The sequence below is a fragment of the Watersipora subatra genome, chromosome 4, assembly GCF_963576615.1.
Source record: "Watersipora subatra chromosome 4, tzWatSuba1.1, whole genome shotgun sequence".
NCBI lineage: Eukaryota > Metazoa > Bryozoa > Gymnolaemata > Cheilostomatida > Watersiporidae > Watersipora > Watersipora subatra.
Genome location: NC_088711.1, coordinates 41,466,193 through 41,476,592, shown reverse-complemented (window position 1 = coordinate 41,476,592; position 10,400 = coordinate 41,466,193). Strand labels below are relative to the sequence as shown.

Genomic DNA, 10,400 nt, shown 5'->3' with positions numbered 1-10,400 from the left:
AATGATATTATTTTGCTACACTATGGTTGTATGATAGGTTTGTATCATATAACAAGGTATTTTACATACAGCTTTACACCCATTGTGTCTGTTTGAGCTTTTTAAGCTACCCTTACACATGTAAATTTTTTTTTAAATTGAAAAATTTGATTGTTGTTGCAATAATGTTATATTGTTGAATAAAACATATTCTGTATTTATATTACAAATAAAGCATTTTACAAGTAGAACCACACTTTTTAATGCATATTAGCCACTGTTTAGACTTAGTCAATAGCACATATCCATAGTCCATTCAGTCTATTTGCGGTGTATAGTCCATACTGTCTATCATCAGATTGACATCAGAAAAATTTGAGTCATTGTCTGAGTCAACAGCTATAGAATCTGCCAAAACAAACTGGGCCCTTCGAGTTGATCTAGCAGGTCGTTGGAAAGATGAAGCCATGATTATAAAATGTTTTTTTTTGTGTTCACAAAAAATCAATGCTTGGATCTTACTAAGTAAAAAAGGCACATAGAAAGGGCATCGACAACGATCGTAAAGCATAAATATCAATTCGGGGGGAAAAGGCTTAGTATCTTACTGAGTAAAAAAACATAGAAAGGGCGTTTGATAACGGTCGCCCAAAACAAGTTGAAATGAAAAGATACATGTCTAAAATGTAGTTATTCAAGTCTTCACATGTGTTCTTTTACTTTAGAAAATATTTAATTGGATAGAAAAACGAACACAGACCAATAGCAAGTTTTTTTGTTCACATAAAAACATAAAAATTCATTCGGGGTAAAAGGCTTAGTATCTTACTGAGTAAAAAAAACATAGAAAAGGCGTTTGATAACGATCGTCCAAAACAAGTTGAAATAAAAAGATACATGTCTAAAATGTAGTTATTCAACTCCTCACATGTGTTCTTTTACTTTAGAAAATATTTAATTGGATAGAAAAACGAACACAGACCAATAGCAAGTTTTTTTGTTCACATAAAAGCATAAAAATCAATTCGGGGTAAAAGGCTTAGTATCTTACTGAGTAAAAAAACATAGAAAAGGCGTTTGATAACGATCGTCCAAAACAAGTTGAAATAAAAAGATACATGTCTAAAATGTAGTTATTCAACTCCTCACATGTGTTCTTTTACTTTAGAAAATATTTAATTGGATAGAAAAACGAACACAGACCAATAGCAAGTTTTTTTGTTCACATAAAAGCATAAAAATCAATTCGGGGTAAAAGGCTTAGTATCTTACTGAGTAAAAAAACATAGAAGAGGCGTTTGATAACGATCGTCCAAAACAAGTTGAAATAAAAAGATACATGTCTAAAATGTAGTTATTCAACTCCTCACATGTGTTCTTTTACTTTAGAAAATATTTAATTGGATAGAAAAACGAACACAGACCAATAGCAAGTTTTTTTGTTCACATAAAAGCATAAAAATCAATTCGGGGTAAAAGGCTTAGTATCTTACTGAGTAAAAAAGACATAGAAAAGGCGTTTGATAGCGATCGCCCAAAACAAGTTGAAATAAAAAGATACATGTCTAAAATGTAGTTATTCAAGTCCTCACGTGTGTTCTTTTACTTTAGAAAGTATTTAATTGAATAGAAAAATGAACGCAGACCAATAGTAAGTCTTAATACATAGTGCATACGATATCGACATTAATGTCGCACTACCCACTAGAATCACTATCGCAAAACGACATTAATGTCTTATCACCTGCAAAAGGGTTAATTGTAATTGTAACAAGAAGACTAATTTGTAATATCACCAAGACATCAGTTTACCATAAGTAAAAGGGGATTTCAGTGAAAAGTAAATATTTCATGCCATTACCTGGTAGGCCCTTTATCAGATAAACTGAAATTAGGCATTGCTAAACTTTAAAAGGGTGTTGTGTAGAGATGGACAGAAATTACCCAGCTAAACTGGTTAATCGTTTTAGCCAAATGGTCCCAAGTTCTTGAGTAAAATTTGTAACTACACATTGAGAACAGCTAATGTTTTTTTGTCATACATGTATTGAGTTTTTATAACACCTTGTGTTAGATATGTATTGTATTTATCACCCTTAGTGTATGTTTGCGTCATATTAGTAGTGATTGACAAATAATTGGTTATAATGTCCATGATATTCTTTAATATTGATACACTGTTTTTTTCTATCAATCTGGCTAAGCTATATGACCTGTAACGGATGCTCTGGACAGCATCTAAAGTCAATGGACTGACTTAGCATAGAGTTCTGAAAGTTGTGGTAAAGCAGACATTTGCCTATAGTTATTCAGTTCAATTTTGTTTTGTATACCTGCACTGCTTGTTTATCTTCTATTAAAAATATAACTTTTGGGGGCTCAAGTATTCATAGTTCCCCATATTTTTTGATTAATTAAAAACATTGATTATTTAAAGATTAAAAACTAGTGGCTAATGTCAATGTATTGTTGTATGCCTGCTTTATCTATTAACACTCGTGATATGTTTTTTAGTACATAGCAAACCCTCATTTTGCCAAAACATCATTTTCTCCCAAGACTCGCTTAGTTAATCTAGTCAATTACAGCAAGATTACATCAATACGCTTTCAATACCTCAATAACAGTTTCAACTCTGCATTGAGCAAAAAATTAGCTCAATAAAGCAAGTTGTCAATAAACCAAGTTGTCAATAAACCAAGTCGTCAATATACCTAGTCGTCAATATAACAAGTCGTCAATAAAACAAGTCGTCAATAAAGCAAGTTGTCAATGAACTCGGTGGAAGGCGGAATTGTCAATGTCATTTCAATGTGCTGGAGTGCTACTAATCAAATTTAGACTGTTCATTTTTTTATTTTTCATAGAAGCCTGTTGACACCATCAAATATGGTTGAGGTATTCTTTACAGCAAGATTTAACTGAAAATCCTTGCAACACTAGAAGTGTGGAATACTTGATGAAATCTAGTTGTTTAAATTACAGACATGTGACACTATTCCAATATTCATAAGAAACAAAAAATTTAGTTGTTATATATCACTTGGCAACAATTTAGTTACTTTCAGTAATTTAAGTTGATTTTTCATTTTATCAAGTTTTTTTATTTGTAAACGTTTCTTGTAATGATTATTATTAGAATGCCTAAGAAAGGTAAATATAAGTAGTATACAATCAATTCAAATAACATCATGAACAGTTACTAATACTCAACACCTTATGTTGAATATTAGTAACGAAATGGTTAACCATTTTATTTGTTAACCATTTTGGAGTTAACAAACAAAATGGTGTTCAATTTATGAGACTGGCTTTACTCTTCCTTCTGATTTTTTAAGACGTTACTATCTCCGAGTTACAACAGAGAGCGCAAAGACTTGTAATGACTAATAAACACAAGTTTGAATAACATATGTGATAAAGGAAGAAACTTTCAGTTACTAATCGACTGAGTACTCTATGAAATGCGCCTTTCAGTTTTCAATTGTTCTACATTATTCCGATGAAGGCTCATATAATATTGTACATTAAGTCACTCTGATGAACTAAATTGAACCATAACTTTCAAGCATAGCCAAAAATATTAGTTGTATTATTATTATTTAGATGCTAACAATTGTCTTGCATTTACACTTACAAAAATACCCGCTTATAAAATTTATATGTACATACATTTTTTGCAGGCGTGCGGAGATCATGAAATCATCTGTATAAAATCAGTGCAAATGTACCATCTTCTGTAGAGATCTAAAAACAGTGGTGGGTGTTATTTTTTATACTCTAATGTAATTATTAATGTTCAATTCTCTAGTTGAAGTACATCTGTTTTAAGGAATTGTGGGTCTAATTGATAGCTATTGAACATGATTAAAATCACATTGGTCTGCAAGTGCTAAACTGTTCTTGTGCTGAAGTTGATGTCATTGTGAATGTCATTCTGTCCCAATGACACTCCAATTATGTTATATCTATGAGAGAGTTAGCAGGAAACCTGCAATCCTTCAGGTGACTGCAATAGTATTGTTCTGATCAGTAGATTAAACGAAAGAAATGCACTTACAGGAGGTGAAAGATGCAACGTGTTGGCTCATGTGGGCCCCAGTTTGAGACTGAGCCAAATGATAAATCTCATGCATGGATGGAACCTCGTTCACTTCAGAAGCTTTGCGTAGATGCCATCTGTGTCCACAGCAAACAAATATGTGAAAAGGTGAATAAAGCAGGACATTCGATTCATAGCTTTACTAACAAACGGTTGCTATTGAATTTTTTAAACTAGAGAAGGCACATATGCTAGTAGGTAGGCCTATATGAGTAGTTAGTTACCTAAGCAGTAAGGAGATAAGATCCTTTTGTGTCATGACTGCGTCTATGCAAGGTAAACTAGAATCCATTAGCCTTTACTGTAAGAGAACAAGAGAACAATCAGGCTGATAGTTAGGTAGAAAATTGACTAGTATTGATGACTATAGGCTAAAGCTGAGGCACCAGCAAACACAACATACTTGCATTTGGAGTATTTAAGATAATAAATTGTGCATTTACGAGCACATATAGAGTTGCTCCATTTTCATCACACACAATGTATAGATGTCTATTAAATATTGTTATTAAATATTATTAAATAACAATAGTAACAAATTTCAACTTGCAAGGTGTCTCCTGTTGAAATGGGTTTCTGGAGTTATCAAATGCTATTTCAACTTGTTGCAAGTCAAAATAATTCATGTTATAAATATTTTTACCAGTATACACAGAAAATGTACAGCCTACCATTTGTTGATAGGTCTGGAAGCTATCAGATGTAAGTTTCCTACATGGCCACTTACCTATCTCACCATGGTTGTGGATATTCAGTGTTTAGTATATGAACGCTAGAACTGACTCTTTGAGTAAGATACTAAAACCAATTAGAAACAGTAGTGTATTAAACCTGCATTAGTATCTTTTGTGAAGTCTCATATTCTCACTGTCATCTGTGACAACTTGCTTACGTTACTAGTTGACTCTCTTTGCACTGTACAAACGTATAATATGAGAAACAGCTGTACTGTGTCCCTCCTTCCTGACTTAAATAGCTCACCTCTGAGGTTATAAGCCGCAGTAGTTGACAGTAAAGTTCCTCTACATTCCTTCTGTCAGTATGAGTCACTGACTATCCTTGTTTGTTCCTTGTTCCTCACTGTTTGTGTACTTTTTACCCTTATTGCCTACAGCTCTGGTTTTGGCTAATGAATAACACCATCTCCTTTTAGACTCTCATTGAATGATCATAGCTATATTATATTTATCTTGCTGGTATTTAAAACTTTCTGAGATAATATCAGCAGACTTTACTCTATTATCCAAAAATAGTAGGGTAGCCTTTCCTCTTCCTAAATTTGTTTTTTTTGTATCAAGTCGGTTTTTTATTTAACTTTTACTAAAAGCAACATCATGTTGTTTGGACGATAGATTATGCATTGCCTTTTGCTTTAATTCAGGTAATATGCAGCGCTGATGGAGAACTAGCTGAAGTAGATGATTTTATAGGCTTGCAATTGCCAATGCACAAAGTTAATCTCCCACCTTCCATATCTGAAGAGCTTCTCAGTACACTCGTCAAACATCGTCTGCTTGATGATGAGAATTTTCAAATATTTAATGAGCAGATGCATTTGGAGACGGTCGATATCATGCATGCGGTGAGTCAGGCCGGAAAAGTGGTGTTCACTGCTAACAGCCTTTTTGAAAGGAGTCAATACTAAGATTTTAGAAAAATTTTCAATCAGAACTGTCAATTTGTGTAATCCTCACTGTTTCACGCGAGATAAGTTGACCTATTGCTGCTGTGATGCCTGCTACATTAGACAGGACCAATCTACAGCCAATCATAAGCCTAGAGAAAACTATTTGATATCACATACCCTTTGTTACTTTCCTGGTTGAAAGTTGAAACCATTCAGCTGATGCATGGGTTACTTATTTAATGAATAGCTGGTGTCCATGGATAACATTATAAATATTGAAGTAGGAAGGATACCTCTTTGCCCAATGTGTGTTTGTGAAAGCTGGTGAAGATATCGTAACGAAAGAAAAAGTACTTTGATATAATACCCGCTGTGCGAGTGCAAGGAACAGAAAAGTTCCACTGACTCTTTAGCTTTTGAGTAAACTTGTATCCTAGAAATTTCTGTAAACTTAATCATGCCTGCTAGCTAAAGCTGGTTCACTAGCAACAATGTACATATAGTGTACAGTTGTTGAATCTTTGCCAAAGGTGTGCATCACAGTGACCTTCCGGTGTCAACAAATCCCTTAACTGATTTGTGTGTGTGGGCAGTGTTCCTAGTCTAGTAGCCTTAACAGACTGCCAGGTACAGCGTAGTGTAGGAGTGAGTTTCTCTTTTTTTGTATTATGTTTATTGATTTGTCCCTTTTTAAAATATATGTGGTATTTGGTATTTAAAATGTATGTGGTATTTGGCATTTCCTCTTGTGTTTTGTATTTTTGAGTCATCTACAGATCAATACAATGAAGCTTGTCTATTTTTGATTTCATACCAACATTCACACAAAAAATTCACATTTTCTGTGTACTATCGTTTTAGCCTGTTACTCTGAAAGGTCTGCAAGTGCTGCATAGGCATACTCTCAGTGAGCTAAGGCTAAGAAACATAGAGGCTAGGCTAGACAAAATCATTTCTAACACCGTTTTCAATCAGCGAACGGAGAAATCTCTTCGAGTACTCAGTCTTACCAGTCTCAACTTCACAGAACAAGGAGACGAGAAGATGCGACACAGTGTGCATATCTCAGCTATGGCTGACCTTGCTGTAGCCTTCACCAACCTTGTCAGCCTTTCTCTTGTTAACATTGACCTCAGGGACCATGGGTAGGTTACGTGACATTGCTTTTTTACACTACCGTCTTTTCCGCACCGTATCATAGTGCGCAGTCGCAAGTCCGTGGTCTATTTCTGTACTTAACCAATATATAAAATGTACCATATTATAAGACGCATTTTAAAACATACGTATTAATGTGATAATGCATATAATACAACAACAAAGACTAAACAGTGAACTGAGTCAACTTTATTGGATAAAATAATTACTCTTCTTCCACAAAATCCTCTAAGTTTTCGTCTCCAGTATCCGAATTGAACAGCTGAGCTATTTCACTGTCCAACATTCCTGGTTCCTCATCATTATCTTCCTCGTCATTCTTCAACGTTGATGTCGGCCTTCTTAAAATGTCTAACGATAGAGACTGGCTTTATCTTAGCCCGTGCATCTACTGGCCACCCCAGTATGGTGGTGTAACCCGCCTGCCGCTGCCTGCAAATTTAATGAAGCCTCATAAGCAAGTCGCTTTATCGATGCCATTTTAGGGCGTTTCTTAAACGAGTAAATAGCACACAACTGCTGTATACTTGGCAGGAGTTTTGATTGTTTTAGTGGGAAATAGTCTCTAGAGAAGTGACCATAGCGTACTTACCAAAGGCACACAACAGATTTTGCAACTCAGTCCATACTGTCTCAACTGTACACCGTACTAAACGGTGTACAGTTGACTTTTTAAAAAGCTTTTGGTTTCTAAGTGCGCTGTATGCGCGAAAACATGGTACCTTTTGTCTAATGCAGCTCTGAAATATCTTGTGTGATTCTGTACTTCAACCTTGTTAGCTCGAGGCTTGGCCAAGTCACCGTGAGCATCATACTTGTAAGCCACTACCTTTTAGCTGATGTAATTATCACTTGAATGGATAAATCAAAATAGTTGATTTTAAGCACAAGTATTTGTGGTTCACGAATGTTTACCATGTCTGCTTTGCTGACTATGAAAATTTATCAGACATTTTGATGTGAAACAGTTAAACATGTCAACTTGATTTGGTCAATTATGCGTGTTTTCCGTCTAAAAAGTTTCCACTGTTTTATAATAGGAATGCGCTTTGTCATTTCTGTTCTTCAGTGTCTATTTATCTAACGATAAACACCAACTTGTTTACTTACGTGTTTGTCAGAACACCACCAATATCAAGTGAATTGAATGTTTTTCCCATATCCATCCACTCAGATATTAATCAAATCGTTATTGAGCAATTTTATGGAAAATCCTGGATGGTTTATTTGTCTGATGCAATGACAAAAAGTTCAAATGCCATGCTCATGTGCCTGCACATGAGCATGGCATTGGAACTTTTGGAAGATAATGGAAGTCCATTATGTTCATGTTGATCACTGCTATCGTTATTTAGACCTTAAAGCTGGATATTGTAACTACAAAATTTTAGTTTGTGCATTATTCACACATGTTTTAGGAGCAAATGCCCTAATAAATTTAATAAATGTATACGTAACTATTATACAAAGTACAATTATCTTGAAGAATTCAGTAATACACGACTAGAATGAATTAGAGAGCTTCCCCCTCTCCGCATTATGATTACTGGTAACAGTCTGTAATACTTAGAGCTTTGCGACTGTCAACAATCACCAAACGACTCGGCATTTGCAATGTCGAATTTGCAAGTCTGCGATGTCGAATCGTGATATATCGCAATTCGTCTATTTATATTTGATTAGCAATATATCAAGTGATATTGTGTAAAAAAACCTTGTCAATTTTTGTTAATATTTATTTGTATCTTTTGCCTTAAAAAGAAACTGTTTTGTGTTCATGATAATTAGAAACATTTATTACATGAATGCCTGTGTATGTAGAGGGCAATGGAATGAGCTTATTATAAGACTATAAGGTCCTTTTGTTTTAGTTCCAGTTTGGCTCACTCTGAAAATTCTAAGGTATGAGATAAATCGTCACTACACGATTATATTGTTCATACGATTAGCAATATCTCTTTAAATATTGGCGATTTTCAAATATCTACCTTCAAAATTGCCTCCAAACAATTAAATTTCTGTATTATGAAGCTCCATTAATACTACATAAGCATCCTTCTAAAACATACTACATCCTTCTAAACATACTTCTATAAACATATCGGATATGAGGCAATGGGGGTGTTGACTACCATACATGATAACTTTTTAAAGGGTTTTCTAGCGAAGAAATGACTCAAAGTTGAAGCAGAGTTGTGTGTCATGTAATAATTTGAAAGTAAATTTCATTTAAACAATTCACTGACTTGGCCGCTGTCACACCTATAAAAGTAGCTATAGAAAACTAAAAGTTGTTTAGTTGCACGCCAAAAACCAGAACATCGGTTACAACGTAGGAAATAATTCATTAGTCAAAGATTATTTTATTATCTGATAAAAGTCACTGCAGATTCACCACTTGTGTTTAAGTCGCAATATATGAGGTTAATCTATTTCTATTTTTAGTTCGTATGTTGAAACCGTCATATTTTGTAGCAAATATTTGTAAGAGAATTGAATATTGTTTTGAATTTGTTCCAGAGGAAAAAAACATTGATAAATACTTCATGTGATTATGTGTAAAAGTACGACAAATATTATATAAAACTATGTTGAAGATTACATGTACAAACATAAATTATATGTAAAGACGACATAATCAGTAATATTCAGTAAAAGAAGGTTTTTATTGTTACTTTAGAAGTGTAACTTGACAATCTGTAGACTCGGTTGACTTAGTGAAACACTTCACTTCCATGGCATTAATTCTCCAACTCGCACGAAATATAGTTTGAATTGCCTTAATATATAGAATTTTATTTTTTATGTTTCAGTTTCAATTTCACTAGCCTTGTTACTTCTACTTGAAATGTTATGTTTTGAAAGATTTCAGGTTTCAAATATTGAAAATTACTTTGTATGTCAAGACAAATGTTAGCTCAAATTCTACGTCATATGACAAAAGATTTGTATGTTGGGACGATTGTAAGTCGAGATTTAATTGTGATATAAAAACTAATAAATATTGCTCATCAAATTCTTTTTTCTGTCGGGTACAATTACACAATACTATATGCTTCAAGTATCTGTAGAGTGCGTATTATGATCGACGCCCACAGCATACATGGGGTCAACCATGGGGTTGGTGTTCAAGTCCTGCTTAATGCCGATCTGACAAAAGCACTCAGCAAGCTTTCAACCCTAAATTGCTGGGTCTTTCGGATCTAGACCATAACTTGGAGGCCTCGTGTACTGCACTGACATTGTGGGCACGTTAAAGATCCACCTCTGTCCTTCGCACATTGGGCAAGTGAAAGGGCTAGCTGGCTCTGTCAGACTAGACGTGTTGCAAAACACATCCCTTAATATGACAGTTCCAGAAGAATCCCTTGATAAGCAGGGGCGGATCTAGGAAAAAAGTGTATGGTGCAAAATTTGTAATATAATTATAAGTGAAAAAATAAAACATGTTTTGTAGCATTAGCTACACAATGGTGCTCTTATAAAACAGACATAGGAGGGCATACTTTTTAGAATTGTTGTTTTATTGTTGAA

At 34.3% G+C, this 10,400-nt stretch overlaps 1 protein-coding gene across 2 annotated transcripts in view; it reads left to right on the top strand.

The window, feature by feature from the left end:
• Nucleotides 1-3,656: 3,656 nt before the first annotated feature.
• Nucleotides 3,657-10,400, top strand: part of LOC137393587 (protein zyg-11 homolog B-like) — a 36,617-nt gene continuing 29,873 nt past the window's right edge. Inside the window, exons 1-5 of one of the 2 annotated variants that reach the window (XM_068080211.1) lie at nt 3,657-3,738; nt 4,042-4,189; nt 4,766-4,783; nt 5,463-5,663; nt 6,570-6,853. In XM_068080211.1, coding sequence (XP_067936312.1) covers nt 4,052-4,189; nt 4,766-4,783; nt 5,463-5,663; nt 6,570-6,853 — 641 coding nt within the window. In that variant the 5' untranslated portion in view covers nt 3,657-3,738; nt 4,042-4,051. The remainder of the gene's footprint in view (nt 3,739-4,041; nt 4,190-4,765; nt 4,784-5,462; nt 5,664-6,569; nt 6,854-10,400) is intronic. The other variant, XM_068080212.1, reaches the window with a different exon arrangement.